We start from the raw sequence: 21,076 nt of genomic DNA, 5'->3' as shown, positions 1-21,076 counted from the left end.
TTTTTTTTTTTTTTTTTTTTTTTTTTTTTTGATAACTTTTAATCTCACCTCCACCCCCATCAACTCTGCTTCTCATGGGAATTGATCTGGTGTGTCTTGGTGCATCTTATTAATGTTGATTTTTAATTAGGATTGATCCAAGGGTGGAGATCCCCTTCTCACTTTTTTCATCAACACTTTCATTTTCACCAGAACTCAACCTTATACACACACACACACACACACACACACACACATATATATATATATATAGAGGTTGGTTATTATACAATCTTTGACATTTATGCAACCAATACAACCCAATCTTAACCGTCCATTTCATTTGATTAATATGTGATTTCATATAAGTTTTGATTGTTCCTAATATAAAATATTAATCATAATTAATGGACCATATTCATCTTCCATAAATATTCAAATCATAATAAATGAACTTTTATCATTTTCATAAATATCTCAATTTATTGGGTTGTATTGGTTGTACAAATGCGAAAGGTTGTATTTGAAACAAACTATATATATATATATATATATATATATGTATGATTAAGTTCTAATGAGAATGAAAGTTATGGTGAGAAGGGATCTTCATCCTTGGATCAATCCTAATAAAAACAAAAACACTAGATCAGCACTAATGAGATATATCTGATCAATTCTCTCTTAAAACACAATTCATGTGGTTTGAGATTAAAAGTGATCAAGGGTTCAAATCTCTTCTTACATTTCTCACCTTAACTCTTATTCTCACACGATTCTTCGTCTATATACACACACATGCAGACACACACACACACACACATATATATATAGTCTCAATTAAATACAAACCATGCAAATGTTATAAGCAAATCTCAATCGTCCATCTAGTCTAACAAATATCTGGTTTCATAAATATATCTATTGTTTTCTAATATAAGGTGTTGGTTATAATTAATGAACCTTAATCATTTTCCATAAATATTCAAATCATAATAAATGAACCTTCATAATTTCTATAAATATTGGTTTATCGGTTTGTAACATTTAGAAGGTTTGCATTTGATTTGTCGTATATATAGGGACGTTTCATTTACAAACAATCTAATTCTAACAAATTATACAAATCATAATCAATGCTTATATTAGAAAACTACCAAAAGGTTACTCACACAATGCAGCGAGATACATCTCGATGTTACTATTTCGTTTTATTATTTGTCTCTATCAATGTTATAATATGGTTTTATGTGGTTTTGAGAAAATAATTATCTTTGAAAAAACTACAAATATGAGGATCTCATATAAAATTTGAAAATATTATATTGATATTAGTATCAAATTAACTATTTAAAAATTCTCTTTTTTGTGTAATTTGTTTAATTCAAATTTCTTATCATCATTTAATTTAGATTTAATAACGAGTAATTTATTTTTGATATAATAATACAATTTTTTTATAAACATATAAATAAGTATTCTGTTAGAACTCAACGGTTATCCTAATTATATTTTAGATATTTTATATTTAAATTGAGATGTTTATCATGTATTTGATTATGTCTATCTACAGTTATTTACATGAATTCAAACATAAAGCTTTAATAAGTTGTATTTACACACAGTTTACTTGTAATCTTGAATTTTAAGTAGTATGCATCAATAAAAAGTACTTGGTGCATCAAAAATGGTTAGAGTTTGTCTCAAATGATCTATAATATAACTATAAGGGTATTCATGCAATGAAGCGAGATACATCTCGATTTTAATGTTTCATTTTCTCTGTCTTAGTCGATGTTATAACACGGTTTTATGTGGTTTTGAGATAAGGATAATGTTTTTATTTTTGAATAAAATATAAATATGAAGATATCATAAAAGAATATTAATATTAGTAGCAAACTAACTATTTAAAATTTCTCATTTTTTGTGTAATTTTTTTAATTCATCTTTATATTATAATTTGATTTAGGTTTAATAATATAAGTTTTTATAAAGATAATAATTAAGTATTTGGCTAAAACTCAATGATTATCCTAATTATATTTTAGATTTTTTATATTTAAAATGAGTTGTTTATCCTCTATTTCATTATATTTATCTGTAGTTAGTTATACGAATTCAAACATAAAGCTTTAATAAGTTGTACTTACACATAATTTATTTGTAATCTTGAATTTTAAGTAATAAGAATCAATAAACAATACTTCATGTATAAAAACTGGTTTTTAAAAGTTTTTACCGAATGTTTTATAATATATATATATATATATAGACTTGAGATCATGTGAGACCAATGGTTTTTCGTGAGACCCGTAAGACCAATTCTCAACCCTTGGATTAGATCTATAATCTGACAATCTAAACATTCATAAATGCCACGAAGTTTCTTAATAATTACCAAATTGCCACCGTGCAATTTAGATCGTTAGATCATTAACTTATAAAGTTAATTAATGAACATAGATTGGTCTTACGGGTCTCACGAAAAACTTTTGGTCTCACGTGAACCCAACCCTATATATATATATATATATATATATATATATATTAATATAATAGAAATATTTATAAAAAAATAACCAATGACCATCATTCATTAATATCCCAACCCAAGCTAATTACTAATTGTATTATTATGTATGTAGTAACTCAGCAGCCCATCATTCAGATTGTTAGTTGTTAGTAGTCGTCCAATAAGCACCGGCCCAAATGCTTTGTTATACAATATACAGTTTGAGAATGCATACAAAAAAATTGAGAATTGGTCTTGTACACTACTAGTTTTATAAATAAATAAAACAGCTTTATCTTATTATCAAAACCATAACAGGAAGAAAATGAGAAATGTGGGTGTAGCGAGAATAAGGGGCCGTTTACCAAATACTTACCCGGTAAGTGCTTATCAATAAAATTTAACACTATTATTTACTTATTGGGTAAGATTTTATTCCACCAAAACGACATCACATGCAACAATTTACCCGGTAAGTGCTTACCATGGTAAGAGTCGCCCCCCTTACTTACTTGGTAAGACTCTTGGTCATTGTCTCGTTCTTCCCAAGTAAGATTTTTGGTCATTACCATATTCATCCGGTGAGGTAACGTGACTTGGTAAGCGCTTACCCGAGTAAGCATTTGGTAAACGGCCCCTATGTGCGTTGAGTACTGTAATGTATTCTCTCGACTGTTATATTTTGATGATATTAAATAGGGCAAATTGCATGAAAAAGTAACCTACTTTAACTTGATTCCTATTTTGGGTAACGTACTTTCAAAACTTCCATTTTGGTACCTAAGATATAAAGTTTTAAACATTTAAGTACCCGGGTAACCCAGTGAAGACTAATTTTAGACTAAAAAAAGACTAAATTTAGATTAAAAAAAATCCACGTCACTGAATAGGTCAACAAATAATACCGAGTTGGATAACACATCACTCGCCACATCAGTATGATAACCGGTTAATACTTCAACCAGTTACCCGGGTACTTAAATGTTTAGAACTTTACATCTTAGGTACCAAAATAGAAGTTTTGAAAGTACGTTACCCAAAATAGGAATCAAGTTAAAGTAGGTTACTTTTCATGCAATTTGCTCTATTAAATATACACTCTTTAAATAACAATTAAATTCTATATGGTTCTTGTGCCTTAAATCTGGTTAAATAGTTATGAAAGATTGGTTTTTAACTACGATTACATAATGTTTGAATAACGTTTTTTTTAATTTTAAATAAAAACGTCGTTACAAATAAAGCGGCAGAGCCAATATGCAATAAAAATTAACCTCATTGCATCACAATGATGCAATAACAGTATCCCATGATCAAAAGATCATTATTTCCAGAATTTGAGTATATCATCCTTATCACAGTATACCCAGCTCCTAGTTATACGCACTCTTATTACAAAGATATACTCAACTCTTGATTATGTTATTCTTGTTACAAAGATATACCCAACTCCTGATTATGTCACTCTTACTACCAAAATTACAATCAGTTGATAATATCGTATCAAAACCCAAAATTTTGTTGATAATAGCATATATCATATTCAAAACATCATGTCATGAAACCCTATGGTTTCTTCCCAATAAGCACATTTAAATGATGTTTTTAAAATAAAACTCACATTATAATCACAAAGAGATGAAAGTTTTAAAAGCAACAAATTTCAACTAAGAGCACAGAATCAATCTCTTCTTCCTTCTGTTTTTCTTCGAACAAGAGAATACACCAAAAACTTAACAAATTTTTTTGTTTTCTTTTCCTTTCCAAAATAGGAAATAAAAATATATGACACATAAAACTCTTTTTTTAAAGAGTGGTGGGATATTTTAAAAGAGATTTTTAAAATAACCCCTCAACTATCACTTAACAACCCCAAAATTTTAACCACAACCCAGTTATTACATGAAATAAACTATTGTTGTAATTATATTGTTATTAATAAAGAAAAAGAATTATGTTGATTTTTAATAAATCAAAAATTGAGAAAAAAAAAGATAAACGTGAATGGAAGCATCTCCTTCTACTTAGTCAATTACAAAGTTTTATACAAATAAAAAGATTAAAAAAGAAGGATGTATAGAAAATAGAGTAAACTCTAATTTTGGTCCTTGATGTTTAGTTAAAAATCTGGAAGTAGGACCTGAATTCTGATAAGTCTATAAATTATCTTATGGTTTTTATTTTACTTTGAAAATGGTCCTTAATCACTAACCCAGTTAAAAAAATGACTTAAATCAAGGGTGTTTTGGTCTTTTCTTTCATTTCCTTAATTTTTTTTTTAAATTTAAGAAAATATACTATTTTATACTACTTATGTATATTTATAATTGATAAACAATTATATTATATTGTTTATATATTGAACATTATATGACTTATGTAATATATATATATATATATATATATATATATGTGTGTGTGTGTGTGTGTGTGTTTTGGAGAGGACGGGTGAATCTAGAAGCGAGATTTTTATCAGGTGGAATTTCATGGAAAACATATGTCAACATTCCTCTCGAGAAACTTCAATAATCTTAAATAGATTAGTATCCATTTCTTCGATCATTGCTAGCAGTAAGAGTTACTTGTATAAGTCTCTCTCACAACTTAAAGACTGTGTTTGGTACATAGGACGGAACAAGACGGGACAAAACTCACTGTCCCATGTTTGGAGCAACATGGGACAGAACAAGAACTCACTGTCCCATGTTTGGAGCAACATGGGACAGAACAAGAACTCACTGTCCCATGTTTGGCACGACATGAGACAGGTGGAATAACATGAAACAAAAGAGGTTTTTTCTTGTTCCACCAAAATAGATGGAACAAGATGGGACAAGAATGTGACAGAAACCAAAATATTATTAATCTACCATAGTTTGATATATAATCTTAATATGATATTTGTTTTAATGGTCACCACCGCTAGTTTCGGCAGCCACCACCGCTAGTTTCGGCCGCCGGTAGTGGACCTCCTCTTACATACAACAACATCCTCCACTGCCTCCATAACCACCATCCACCAAGTCCATTGCCACCTCTACCATAGTTGACCACCGACCACCACCGTCCATTGCCACCACCACTATCGTCGTTCGCCACCTTCAACTCCTCTACTGCAACAACCTCCTCCATGACCTCCACGACCACCATCAGCCACCACCATTCATTGCCACCTAACCTCCTCCATGACCTCCACGACCACCATCAGNAACCTCCTCCATGACCTCCACGACCACCATCAGCCACCACCATTCATTGCCACCTAACCTCCTCCATGACCTCCACGACCACCATCAGTCACCACCATTCATTGCCACCTAACCTCCACCATAACCACCACAATCTACCATCTTCATGTCCTCTATAACCACCGTCATCCACCAAGCACCACTGCCTCTACCTCCATGATCTCCACGACCACCATCGGCCACCACCATTCATTGCCACCTAACCTCCACCATAACCACCACAATCTACCATCTTCATGTCCTCTATAACCACCGTCATCTACCAAGCACCACTGCCTCTACCTCCATGACCTCCACGACCACCATCGGCCACCACCATTCATTGCCACCTAACCTCCACCATAACCACCACAATCTACCATCTTCATGTCCTCTATAACCACTGTCATCCACCAAGCACCACTGTCTCTACCTCCATAACCACTGTTGGCCACTGACACCACCGCCCGTTGCCACTACTACCTTCGGCCACCACCACCTCCACCATAACCAAAACCACCTCCACCAACACCACTACTGCCATCAATTATATCAAAAAATTTCATTCAAATATGGTACAACTATGAAAATTATGTACAAATATTTATAAATTAAATTCTTTAATTATTCACTTTATTTGTGTTAATTATAACTATTATATAATATTTAAAATCATCAAATAACTTTTGGGGGTAGCTTGTATAGTTATGTCCCGTCCAGTCCTAGTCTTCCCAAACACCAGACATACTCCTGTTATGTCCAATTCTGTCATGTTTAGTCCTGTCTAATTATGTCTGCGTACCAAGCGCTACCAAAAAGATGGTGGTGGTATGCTTCTTTGTGTACCCCATGGCATAATTTGAGTAGCGAGACATGGAAAACTGGATGAATTTTGCACGGAAAACCAGATGAATTTTTGCAACCTACTTAGTTTGAAGAGTTGTTGCCAAAATTTGTTTGTAAGTATCTTGTCTCTATTAGAAATGATAGACTTGGAGAAACCATGCAATTTGATGACATTAACATGAAAAACTAGATCGATGGTCAATTACCACCAAAATAACATAATAATCGTTCAAAGAGGGTAACCCAATTATGAAGTCCATAGCAACATCCTCCCATATTTGAACCGAAATTGGTATTTGTTGAAACAAACCAGTCAGAAGAGAGTGGTCATGTTTCACCTGTTGGCAAGTAAGGCATTCCTTAATGAACTTGCTTATGTCCTTAGACATAGTCGACCAAAAATATTGACTTGCAATTAGAGCCTTGGACCATTTAATACCTGAGTGACCACTAATTAATGATGAATGAAACACTGAGAGAATCGTACAGATTAAGTCTACAAACATTGGTATGACTAATCGATGTTACCAAAATAACAATGTCATGTTTCACATAATAGCTTTTGTTTAATTAGGTTGTTTGAGAACATAATGTTTTGAGTTTGTTGAGAGTCGGGTCTTGTAAGACATCTTGGGTGATAAGATGCACCAAATTAGATTAAGGTGTACATATATCCATCAATAAGGAACATGGTAAGGCATAAGCCACAACATTATCCTTGCCAAGCTTATACTAAATGGAGAAATTGTAGCCTAAAAACTTATGAAGCCATGCCTATTGTTCTGGTGTTTGAATGGCTTACTCAGTAAGGGAACACAAACTTTTATGGTCCATGCAAAAACTTTTAAGGCATAACAAACTTTTATAGTCCAAGTAATAAAGTGGTACAAGTACCGGTTTATCGTCCAAAAAAGATTGTAGCAAAAGTTAAATGAGAGTCCAATTAAAGAGATGATTTCAGATGACGATTTTGAAAACTTCAGTTTGATATTAAGGTGAATTAAAACAGAATATATAAAGATAGCAAGGGTGTAAGACTTAAGATGAGACCCAAACACAAATTCCAGTAGCCAATGTTGTAGGAATGCTACAGCAAGCAGTGTTTCAAAACTTAGTTCCACCATTTATTTTGAAGGTATTCCTCTCGGACTTCATCATTGCACTATTTTATAGCTTTCAACCCATATCTCTATGTGGTATCCGGACCAGGGATAGTGACAAAATGATGTCTTCAAAATATATGGATAAACAAATCTCTTTGTTAAAAWYACTCTCTCGAGTSGATTCCCATATCATTCGAGTTGGCGTGTGTTCTAGATAGTTCATCACTAAATCTATCGCACTTTGACACTTTCGAAGTGTGAACAACCCGTCGGGAGTTAAGTTTGAAAAACATAAATGACAAGTCTCCTTGTCGGCAACTTTCTCAAGTCTACCTCTTATGTCATTCAAGTTGACGTGCATTCAATGGCTTATCTTTAAGTCCATGGCACTTTAACATTTTCAAAGTGATCAACCCGTCAAAAAGTGTGCTTGGTTTTTATAAAAACTCGAATGAAACAATGGAACGGCGTTTATGAAAACACTTAGCTACTTTATTTTGGTTTGAAAATCTCACATTTCCGTCTCACACCAAGCTATAAAAGTTTAGCTACTCATAACAAAAAGTTAATTACAAGTAAAATAAATGACGGAAAGTAAAGACATTAATGTAAATTGCGGAAAATAAATGACGAGAAAATAAACGACGAAAAAGTAAATGACGAGAAAGTAAATTGCGAAAATTAAATAACAGAAAGTAAATGACAATAAACGTAAAGGAACGTAAAATAAAGAGCGAAAATTAAAAGACGAGAAATTAAAGATGAAAAGCTAAAAATTAAGAATTTGTATTTCTTCAAAAGATTACTACAAATCACCCTTGGAGAGGGTTGATTTTAAAGCTAGATGATGTTAGATGATGATCCAAAATGAAACTCAAGCCCTTCTTTTATACCCAAAGAAGGCACTAAAAGACAAAAATACAAATATTAAGGGCTAAGTATTAAAAACAAGTTACAAAGTACAATTAGAGTAACTAAAAAGTACAATAACCTAACAAGAGCCTTAACCACAGGTTTTTAAACAAAAAGTCAGCTTCTACAGTTGTCTTCCATAAAGTACAAAAAGGCAGCGGCTTAATCAATAAGTCCTCCAAAAAGTTGCGCATATATCAAATCGCCGCTGCACCAATGATGTAGCATCCTGCTGTTTTAACAAAAACTCTCCATTAGTTTCTTTCATGAGTACCAACAAGTCAACCACAATATTTAGCTCCATAATAACAAATGTATAAATAAATTAATAAAAATGACTCAAAGTGGGAATGAAAGGAAACTATTTTAACAAATAAGACGTAAAACGAGTGCTTAATATGTTGAACTCTCAACATACACCAATGGGAATAATCTATTTGTAAAGGTGCTCTTACATACTTTGGGCAGAAATGGTTGTAGCACGTGGGCTACACGCTTGCACATTCTTGAGAAGGTTGAGTCCAGAAGTATATATCCAGAGGGAGGTCGGGAGGTTATGGTTTGCCGAGTGATCTTATGGTTGGATTTCTCTGGTTCTTCATGAAGCAGGTTCTGGACTTCAACCCTTGGAGCCTTTTCATACTTTTACATGTCAGAGTTATGGGGTCTAATAGGGGTTAGTATCAACATTAATTTTGTATAAAAATAGAAGATTAGATCAATTATAACTACACTTAAATTTACTACATTATCGTACAATGTTATATTGTTCTTACATTGTGTTATGTTGCGTCTAACATGTGTTATGTTGACATTGAGATGCACTATCATTTGCAGTAACTGATATTGAGATGCACCTATGATATGCGATAATCGGTATTAAGATGCACCTATGATGTGCAATAACTGCTATTGAGTTGTATCTAAAGTTGATGTTTTATCCTTACATCTAACACTTCAAGCTTAGGCTATAGATCCTAATCTATTTCTCTTGAACTACTGCTTTGATACCAACTTATCATTCCCTCATTTTTACCATGAGATATTTCATTTCATCTAAAACAATCCCTCTAAAATTACTCCAATATTACGCTAAATTAAAATTTTAAGATAATTTACAACGGAAGAATTTAAAACAATAAATATGCAACTTGAATGCTAACCCGTCCACTACCGGGTTGTAATCCAAATTTATTCATCATAGATCTCTGAACATAATTGAACTTAAATGGATATAGCAAGTCTCTATGTATGTCATTTTCATTTTTCCAACCTGGAACCTTTTGTCCTTGAGATGCATACTATAATCAGCTTATAAAGCTCAATGAACTCATGGTTTGCGTAAATAAACCATTTCACATCATACATGTCAACATGTAAACTTTGTACCAAGTAGTATATATTTTCTAAAAGCATGCAAAACTGAAAGAAAAGAGATCTTATAAATTGTTTGGTCGGGTATGGATCATTTTTTTCACTAGCATTTCTTGGGTTATTCTACTTGCACCTGTTTGGGCACTCATTACCGGGTCATGCCACTTGTCGTATGACTTACTGGTCAAACACACATCCATTAAACTATTAATAACACTTTCGTATGAAACAACATGCTAGAGTTATTTGAATAAAAATTGAACACATAGCATGAAACTGATCATAAATAACATATATGTATAATATATTGTATCATGTATATAAAATGAAACATCATCCATACATACACATCATCGTACAAATCATATCATGCTTAAAAATGAATTTGTAGGTAGGTATGCATCCGTTTGTACGTCTCATAAAGACTCACTTGTCCGTGTATTTCAACTATTAAAAGCTCTTGACTAAAGACCTACACATTCCATACCATAATATCCAATTAATGGCTTAATTTCTCCAAAAGTAAACAACAACCAACAATGGTCAAACTCTATCTGACCTAAAAACTCTAAAAACCGAGTCTCTTAATGTCTCAAATATCTCCATTTGATCTCATCATTAAAATATTTGTGAGTCAAACGAGGTAAAAGTCAACCCTTGGACAACTCGGTCAACCTTGACTAACTTTAGTCAAACCCCAAGTCTAAACCACGATGATGTCAGTTGGTCCTAGAAATAATGACTTACACATAATATGTTTGTAGAAGGGAGGTTAAATACGAACACAACAGATTTTCACTTTTTCATTCTATATTTTGTATTAAAACAAAGAATTGCAGATTTGTTGTGGAAGCTAGAAACGTAAAATATGTTATCCTAAACAATCCGACTGGTGAAAAATTTGCTAATACTAAAAGAATAAAGGAGAAAAAAAACTCTTAGGCCTAAAGAACTGAGATAATTCTTCAGATTTTAACACTAATTTTGTCTAAGAAACTATCACATAAAAGTTCTTCTAAAATGTGTGAGTAACATTGAGTGATAAGAATGACCTTTTATAACCATCATTGCTTTAAAATATGTGTATGAATGAAATAGAACCTTCTTGAGCCTAAATATTATAACGACCCACTTGTACCAGTATAGTGAACTCCATATCAACCATATGAGTTCCTATATGTTAGTCTAACTTGTATTACTGTAACTAAAAGTAATATTTTGAATATGGATGTTTTAAGAATCTTATATATTCTAGGTAGGCATGGCAACGGGACGGGGATGGGGCGAGTTTTGTAATCCCCGGTCCCGATTTGTAGTAACATCCTCCGACCCTGGCCCGGTTCTCGGCGGATACGGAAATTAACATCTCGTCCCCGGTCAAACCTCTATCAATCTCCGGTCAAACTCCATGAATAATATATGTTAGTTTGATTCTACTGGGGATCCCTAGCCCTGGTTTGAATAACATCCCCCGGCCCAGCCCCGTCCCCGGTTTGAGTGTACCGGGGATCCCCGGCCCCGGGACCCGTTTTAGCGGGGAATCCCCATCCCCGTTCGGGTCAAATGAACCGAGTTCCCAACCGGGTCGGGGCAAATCACCATTCCTAATTCTAAGGACTATGAAGTATGGATGTTTTAAGAATCTTATTCTAAAGTTATTTTATCAAAAAACGCGAATCATATTAAATAACACATAATGAATTTTATTAATCATAACTCGATGTTTCTAGTAATCCGATGATCGGATAGGGCAAGATACTAATAAGAGCATCCATGGGAAGGTTAAAATTTTGATTAAAACCCTACCCTACTTTTTTTTGAACAAGAAGAAAACAATTTTACTAGAGCAGAATCTAGCAAGACGTTAGCTTACAAAGCATCTGAACCGGTCCCAATCAATCCCAGATCTAGTCGGTCCCAAGTCGGCTTCGGTCATGGTCCCCCGCCGGTCCTTACCGGACCTGGCCCATTTGACCATCTCTAGGTGAAATGAGCTTTCACAATCTGAGCCCAAATTCGTTTCCTGTAATGGGCCCAAATATCCAAAAAATAAACCGATGACATTATCATCGTCGTCTAGTCATCATATCCATTCACATAATCTCTTTGCTACACACTTGAATGCAAAACCAACTCACAGGAGCTTTCTCCTCCAATGGCTTCCGTCTTCTCCCTTCCCTCACCTTCCTCTGTACTCACGCACCCTTCTTCTAATTTCAAGGTATGTTTTCCGTTTTTATCGGTAACTTGGTGTCGGCTATTAATTGTGGCTACGTATCTTGCTTACTTTATCATTGACAAACAGGGCAATGTGAGAAATCTCAGCTCAAAAATATGTCAATTTCCTTCGATACGCAATTACAAGAACAGCAGTAGCGTGCAACAACAGCGGAAATCCTTAATTGTAGCTTCTTCGTCGCCGATTCCATCAGTTGTTGTGAGTTCCAATGTCCGATTCCGGCTTGATAATTTGGGTCCCCAACCGGGTTCGAGAAAGAAAGCGAAAAGAAAGGGTAGAGGACACGCCGCTGGTCAAGGTGGGAGCTGTGGGTTTGGAATGAGAGGTCAGAAATCGAGGTCTGGTCCCGGTGTTCGCAAGGGTTTTGAGGGTGGTCAGATGCCTCTTTACCGTCGACTTCCCAAATTGAGGGGTATTGCGGGAGGTAATGCAAAAAAAAAAAAAAAAAATTTATTCCATCTTGTTCTTCTATTTAGCTTTTTAGGGTGATTTTATGAGTGAATTTTTGATCTTTTGATACTTGAAATCTGTGCACACACCACGTGTTTGTTGAAATGCTTCTCCGTTGGAATGGAATACAATTTGATTTCATGGTCTGGCTTTGGTGGAGTTTTGGACTAATCATAATAAATATTCATTCCTTGTCAGTTGGAAAAAATGGTGTTAGTATAGCCAGCAAAATTATGAGGATTAAAATTAATCTCATTGATTCTAGCTCAACAAGAAATCCCTGTTCAAATAGTTAACGTAGATGCATCAATGGCCGTGGTGTCAAAATTTGTTTCTGGGTCCTTATTGAGAAACAAGAAATCCGTGTACTAAGGGTTCACTATGTTCTTGCCAAGTTATGCTTTATGCTAACTCATGTTACTTCATTTTTCCAATTGAATCAAGGTATGCATGCTGGACTATCAAAATATGTTCCAGTGAACTTGAAAGACATAGAAACTGCAGGATTTCAAGAGGGGGAAGAGGTTTCACTAGAGTCACTGAAACAAAAGGGTCTGATCAATCCATCAGGAAGAGAAAGGAGGCTTCCTCTGAAGGTATCAAATTATATAAACAATCTTTCAAATGAAAATCAAATATTTCCATCCAATTAAGTTGCTAATAGAGAAATGTGACATGTTTTAGATTTGATAATGACACACACAATCACAAATGCGAGCATAGTATTTACATGACTCAACAATTTGCTTGCATCCATGAGCATTGCTAGGATTTTATTATATGGTTTATGGATTATGTCGTTTGGGGTTTTCACTGAATCAGTCTCTCTACCCCATGGGGTAGAGAAAAGGTACCTCTCCCAGACCCTACTCATGTGGGACTTACTGGGTTTGTTTTATGAATTCTGTTGTGGTATAGGATACATGAAAAATTACAACACCTTTATAAAAAGAAGATCCAGCTTCAAAAGGATAAGGCATTAGAACCGTCATCCTCAAACATCGTTACTGACATATCCATCAATCTAAATCAGGCTCAATATCCAAGATTAATTGGACATTGTTCTTATGTATATTTGACTAAAAGAGATGCTACAATTAACCAACATATAAGGCCATAATGCAGGCCAACAAAATTACAACCAAGAAGAGAAAGTAAAGATGAATAGCCCGAAATGCTTATTGTTCTTAGTTGATGGACTAGAAATACTTTTTAGACGATTAAGGTACTAATTCTGCTAGGATAATGAGATAATGCCAAAGAGACTCCAAAGCACCAACAAGACTAAATAATTTCTGTCATCAGTCTAATATTGTAATGTATTTTCTTAAGTTAAAAGTTACAATTCAATTCAGCCCCTTCATAAGATAATCCAGGCTAAAGTATTGATGTTGCTGTATTATCAACCAACAATTTTCAGGCTATGTTTGTCCATGATATGAGTAGGGATGAAAACATTTTTGTTCACAAGGTTTGCACCATTAGTATAATGTGCACCCTAGTTATCTCTTTTTGTTAATTTTGCACAAAAAGGAGCAATTTCTTAGCAACCTTGTGAATACCTTGTGAATCCATCAAAAAATTCATTCACCAGGATTAAGGACCGTAGAGGAGTTGGAGCCTTAACATTGTATTCAGACCTCAATATGCAACGTTTGGTTGAAATGTTCCCATATATGCTTCTCCAGTCTATTCTCACTTTGTGCATGTTGATGTACCTCTATGTGACTAACATGATTGAGATATTGAAGCTTGGTTTAACCATTGAATATTTCTATCTGCTACCTTAAATGTTTACATGAGTTGGCGACCAACTTTCCTTCTAAAATTTGAGCCACAAAATATTCTAACAATTAAATATGTCGTGATACTGTCATTGCTAAGGACTGAGGTGACATAGTCTTTTGATCAGCGTGAGTAAGGTTTCTTGCCAAAAATCGATAGAAAATATGTCAAAATGATATACATGTGATAACAGGAATGATAGCAACTATACAAGTGTGTTTATAATAGTTTTGACATTTGACATTAATGACATGAAACAGTGTTAAAAGTTGCTAGTTATATTATGTGATTGAAAATGACATGATCTCATTTGTAACATTATTTAGCTTTATTTCCCTTAAAACAAAACCTCCTTGTTTCTCAGTAAGGAGAAACTGCAATGTAAATTGGCATTTGCAATTACACAGCTCGACATTTTTGCAACTTAAATATGTAACATTGCACCTTCCCTTGGTAAAAATAATAGAAAAATTCTGCATTTATGCTTTCAAGTGTCTGCATTTATGCTTTCACCTTCACTTGGTAACATTGCACCTTCATATTTCAGTAGTATAAAGGTAGGATTGTGTTGTCTGTCTCTGAGTTTTCTGACTTTGATCCAATCATTTTTTTTTTTTCTATGAATACAAGGTTCAACATCAAATGTCAAGATAAAGCAACGAACACTTGTAAAACTAACAAAAGGATAGTAAGTATGAGACAATGGGACGGAAGGGGATAGCTAGTAGAGGTTGCCTCTGCCCAAAAGCGAAAATCCCCTTATCCCCTTGTCCAAGGGATAAGTTAAGACAATAGCACCTCTACCACTCGGTCAGTAGAAGGTAATCTAGTCAAATCTTTTTGAGCATCGTTTTCTGCATTGGTTATTCTAATCCTCCAAATGCTTAGAACGGAGCTCAATCCATAGATCCAAGTGTTTCAATGACTACCACCCAATGAATTTTGTTCCTTTTAATCCCTCTTCTGTTGTCATATATCTTTCCATCTAAGGAATGGGAAATATTTCTCCTGTTCAATGAATCAGTTGCATTTCATCCATGAAAAGAGAAAGGTCTTCCTAGTCAATGAACTGTTAGAATTCATACTTATCTGACCTGTGTGGTATAGAAAGTATCCTACAAACAACCATGGATATAGTAGGAAAATCTCTTGACCATTGTTTTATAAATTTTGCTTCTTGCAACTATTATGTTGTGTATGACGTTGAATCCTAGAAGATGGTCCAAGAAGTTGGGTAAAGAGTGTAGATTTGTGTGTTCATGCATTATTCTACCAGCTATCGTGTGCAAAAACTGAATGGAAGTCGTTTATCATGAACATTCTTGAATGGGTAAAATTGAATTGTTTGTAATCCTCCATTTGTTGTTGAATCATATTATACAAAAGCATGAGCTTAATGGGGAAAAAACAGTAAAGGGTAAAATGGTTATTTATGTCATTCAGACAGTTCATTTAGCACAACAAAAGAACAGTTATTTAGCTTAATCAATGCAGCCTTAATGGAGAAACAGCCAAACAGTCTCCAAAGTTACTCCTCTTATCACCCCTGCAATTTCTTTTGCCTCTGTATTATGCGTAGAACTTTGGAAAACGTGTTCTTGATTCTTTGAATTTCTAACAATTTAGGTCTTCCATTAATTTTAAATTTTGGAGATGGGCCTCGTTTGTTATTGGATATCATTGAGATGTATTGCTTCAGGTCGGAAGGTCAGAGATATATTGAACCAAGAAAGTTGGCTACCTGAGGGTGAAAGTGATCAAAGTCTATGAGTAGCATAATTTAGTCTATGTAGTTCTATTGATTGCTGAAAACCCCTCAAATGTGTACTTGTTTCACTATGTGGACACTCCTAGGATATGTAGGAAGTCTTAGCTAGTTAGACCCGAGACCTTTCCCGTCTAGCGAGTAAAATGACCATTCTGCCCCTAGAAGTGAACAGTTAACTTTTAGCCTGACTGCGGTATTTTGAAGCATGCCTTATCACTTGCACAAAAGTAGAATATTTTTCCAAACCAACAAATTTGATCATGTTTTTATTTCCGTTCATTCTGTGGCTAAACGTTGCAACTACATACGATGTATGCATGTAACAAAGGCAGAAGCAGGTCTGATATTCGAATTTAACTTGTATTATTTTCATTTTGTGTGTTCAATTTCACATATAATTTAGAAAATCTTGATGCTAAACAAGCCAGTTGCATTCAATGATTACTTATACCATCTGCTGGTTTTAGATTCTTGGTGACGGTGAAGTGAGTGTAAAATTGAATTTCAAGGCTCGTGCCTTTTCTGCACAAGCGAAAGAGAAGCTTGAAGCTGCTGGTTGTTCATTGACGGTTTTGCCAGGCCGAAAGAAATGGGTAAAACCGTCTGTTGCTAAGAACCTTGCTCGTGCCGATGAATATTTTGCCAAGAAACGAGCGGCTGCGGCTGCTGCTGAGTCACCAGAAACACCTTCCACTGCTTAGAACCATACAACTGAATCAATTCTTTTGTTGTTGTAAGCTTCAAAGTAGATGTAAAGCACACTAATTCATATTCTGTTTGTCTGGAATCTTTTCATCCTTTTTTATCATCAAGAATATAAAGATCCCATCTTGATTGTGCTAACTTTTTTTGCCGTGTCGATATCCCCATTTCATTATATTTTTGTAACCGTTGGTGTTTGAACCATCTTTTGCACGGCTCAACTTATCTCATATGGCCCTGAGGTTAATAGCCACGTAAACCCCTTAGTGGCCTTGAGAGTACTTTGATATGACCTTTGGAAAGCAAATTCAAGGTCTTAGCAGTTAGGTTAACCCTTAGGGTTGGATACAATTTGGAATTGCCTAACCTTTGATATTAAAACTTCACCCTTGGTTAGTCATGTTCAAAATAGATGGGCATGTCAACCCTTGGGGTGGCTCAACTGGTCTAGCCTTTGGTTTGCTTCCTGTTGGTCATTGGTTTAAGTCCTCTCTGAACCATTGAAGGTTTTCCTGGTTATTAACTTTAGGATCTTTATCAAATTAGTTGAGATGCACGTAAGCTAATTCGTGTACTCATTTTTATCAACAAAAAAAATAGATGGACAAATCTAGAGATGGTAATTTATCCCGACCCGGTGGGGAATCTGGTTCACCCGACCCGAACGGGGACGGGGATTCCCCGCTAAAACGGGTCCTGGGGCCGGGATCTCCGGTAAACTCAAACCGGGGACAGGAGATGCTACTCAAACCTGGGCGGGGGATCCCCGATAGAATCAAACTAAATAATACTATTTATGGGGTTTGACCGGGGTTTGACCAGGGATTGCTAGAGATTTGATCGGAAACGGGATGATAATCCCCGTACCCGCCGCGGACCAGGGCCGGGGACGGGGGACGTTACTACAAACCAGGCCGGGGATTACAAAACCCTCCCCGTTGCCATGCCTAGACATATCTTGGCAGTGGCAGATCTAGAATATTTTATTATTGGGGGTAAACTTAGGGAGTTGGGGACTTGGGGTGTCAAAAAAATTCTAAAACTGAATAACTCATCCGAACCAAGACGATTTTGGGTTATTCGGTTGTCGGCTTAAACTGCTCAGTTTAATCAAATAAATATAACTTTTTCCGTTTTTTGATTAAATTTTACTATTTTGGATAAACAAAAACATTGTACATATATTTTTATTTCGGTTCAACTTAAAACAAATAAAACACAATACATATTAACAGTCAATAGCAAGAAATCAGAGGACAAGAAATTAAATTAACTTAGAAGAAATTAGAGAGCAAAAGACCAATATGCTATAAATAAAAGATAAACTAGTAGTAACTAGTAAACCCTATATCAAAATAACAAACTCAAATTAAAGAACAAACTCAAGAATCCTAAATCAAATATCAAGAAATATAAAATTAATAATCAACAAATAACAATAATTATAAATCTATAAAAAAATGCAAAAAGAAAGTTGGAAAGAAAAAAAAAATTAGTGATGGATCAAATTATTAGAATTATAGCAAATAAAACAATACAAATAAAATGACTTTCAATGAGTTAAGACTTAGAAATTAGAAACATTAGAGTTTAACTGATTTTTAAAATTGATAACTTCTTGAAATGAAATAAAATAAAAGTTGTAAATGAAATGATAGGGATTAGATTTGGGGATTTGTATTTTAATTATTGGGGGCCTATTTGTAATTTTAGGTTAAAAATATATTTAAAACTATAAATAATCTTGTTTCTTGTGGGTTTCTTATTGGTTTGTTGGGGGCCTGTGCCCCCCTATGCCTTTACCATGTATCCGCCAATGTATCTTGGAGTCTAATAATTCGACGAAGAATAGTGCAACATGGATGCCCAAATAGGCCAACTAAGAAATCCTCGGGACCCAAAAGAACAAAACCGACCTAAATGCACTCTCAAATCAAGAAGCACAATTTTTTTAATAGTTTTTGAACGCATGAACTGTCAGTTTCATCGCTTCCATCATGTTGAAACCCGAGCCTCTGACCTTTGGTTCTTGATTCCCATTTACACTTTATCGACGACTTACCGTATGTCGAACAAATCACATAATGTGCATCTTTATCTAGTTAAACTTTAATAGGACCAAAATGGAGAAATATTTTAGTTTCTAGTTAAAAAGTGTAATATTGTTAGAAAGCACATGGTTTATTTAATTGAAAGGAATAGTTTCATGGTGGTTTTTAATTCGAGTACTTTGCCGGTGGGTCACTGCAAAGTGGTCGAGTGTCGGTAAAGTACCATGACACGATAATTATTAACCTTCCAAACCAAACCAAATCAAATCAAGATTTCTGTACAATTATTAATAATAATTTAATTTATTTTTGAGTTTATTAAAAAGATTGGTTGTTAATTCATGAGTTGGCTTTTTAAAAGCTATATGTGACAATGTTCCAATTAGCTTCATTCGATTTTATTAATAAGCTTATCAATTAACAGTTAAGTTATCGGCTCGTTTATTAAACATAACCTTAAGGTGGTGTTTGGTTCGCAGATTCTGAAGGAATCCGATGGAATTAGAATGTTGAATTTTATTGACCAAATTTCACTCCCTCGTTTGGTTCATTCTTTTTCACGAAAGGAATCTTCAAAATCCTACAAATTCCACAAATAAAGAAATTTAGCATTCCTTAGCAACTACATGGTATTTTGATGGAAGGAATTTTTATCTTCATTATACCAAATATGTCTTTAACCTAATATACTCTAATCTCATAAAACTCAATATGACCATCGTCGACCACCTCTCGACAACTATCAATCTGGACCACCACCACCGAATACCACCGATCTGAACCACAGCCGACTACCACCACCAACGACCATCGATTTGAACCACCGTTGATCACCACCACCGACTACCACCAGTCTGAACCACCATTGCTTCCAACGCCTATCTGAACCACCGCTGATCACCTCCATCTGAACCACTTTGGACCACCATCGATCTGAATCACTGAGGACCACCAGCATTTGAACCACTGTGGACCACCATTAATCTGAACCACCGCCGACCATCGTCGATTTAGTAACTTCGTTTGGCTTATGATTATATTTGGGTTGAGTATTTTATATTGTTTTACATATTAAATAATTATTTTATTAAAGTATTTTTGGTTTTAAAAAAATTAAAATTTTTAAAACATGGTATTTTGGTCATTTACCAATATTTTATTCCAATTCTAAAGCTACATTCTGTGAACCAAACAGACAGATTCATTTCCAATGTCTGCCAACCAAACAGTTGGTCAAATCTGACAACATTCTACTTTAATTCCTTCAAAGCCAAAAAAATTTAACAAATTTCATTCCATTCAAAAACATTCTACAAACCAAACGCCACCTAAGGGGTTGTTTGTTCACTTTTTAATAGTTTCATTAAGAGGCAACCTCTAAATCGTTAAGAGGTGAATCTTGTTTGACAAAAAAAATATGTTTCTTAATGGTTCTAAAACCCTTTGAATGATTTTGTATCATGGGCATCCCTTAACCATTCAGTGCTTTAATTTCATTGTAAATAATTACCAAACAATTATAATTTATTTTGTATTATATTATGAGAGTCTCCTAATCATTCTGACCATTTAATCATTCTACACCAAGTCATTCAACAACTGCCAAATAGCCCCTAAATAACGATAATTCATGTTTAGTTTCTGTATGCTTAAATGAGTTTTTTTTCTAATCTTGAAATAATAAATTTGTGTTTGATACAAATTAAAATAATAATAACTACATTATATTATTATGAATTATTTAAAAGAAATTATTCTAATTTTTAATTATATATATTTTTACTAAGGTAGTGTTAAATTGTCATAAAGTGATTATTCAATGTTGTGAGGGGACCTTAATAATTGTGTGTTGCAATTTAATGAATGTTACTTGCATTTCAAATTACCTAATTACATGGGCTCACTTTCTATAATAATTTTTATTTATATATTTAATAAAAAAAAATAGTGATTATGTACTTAAAGTGCATAAGAAGTTAATATTAGTTACACATTTACAATAAAAATTGGCCTTTTATTACAAACTTTGAGATAAAGTATTTAAAAGAACTTTAAGTTTATATGATGAATAACTATATATATATATATATATATATATATATATATATATATATATATATAGGGG

The 21,076-nt window shown here is 34.0% G+C and overlaps 2 protein-coding genes across 2 annotated transcripts in view; one reads left to right on the top strand and one right to left on the bottom strand.

Annotated features, from left to right (window-relative positions):
* The window catches only part of LOC112528452 (protein FAR1-RELATED SEQUENCE 5-like), an 18,987-nt gene extending 13,056 nt beyond the window's left edge, over window positions 1–5,931 (bottom strand). Inside the window, exon 1 of the mRNA XM_025139479.1 lies at window positions 5,817–5,931. Coding sequence (XP_024995247.1) covers window positions 5,817–5,931 — 115 coding nt within the window. The remainder of the gene's footprint in view (window positions 1–5,816) is intronic.
* A 6,107-nt stretch (window positions 5,932–12,038) lies between these two features.
* LOC112527529 (50S ribosomal protein L15, chloroplastic) lies at window positions 12,039–17,041 on the top strand. Its single transcript, XM_025138219.1, has 4 exons — window positions 12,039–12,177; window positions 12,262–12,619; window positions 13,090–13,241; window positions 16,666–17,041. Exons 1-4 carry the CDS (start codon window positions 12,112–12,114, stop codon window positions 16,897–16,899), a joined length of 810 nt encoding a protein of 269 aa, XP_024993987.1. The 5' UTR covers window positions 12,039–12,111; the 3' UTR covers window positions 16,900–17,041.
* Window positions 17,042–21,076: the final 4,035 nt, after the last annotated feature.

This window comes from Cynara cardunculus, assembly GCF_001531365.2.
Source record: "Cynara cardunculus var. scolymus isolate 2C chromosome LG 15, CcrdV1, whole genome shotgun sequence".
Taxonomy (NCBI): Eukaryota; Viridiplantae; Streptophyta; class Magnoliopsida; order Asterales; family Asteraceae; genus Cynara; species Cynara cardunculus.
This window is presented reverse-complemented; position numbering and strand designations above follow the sequence as displayed.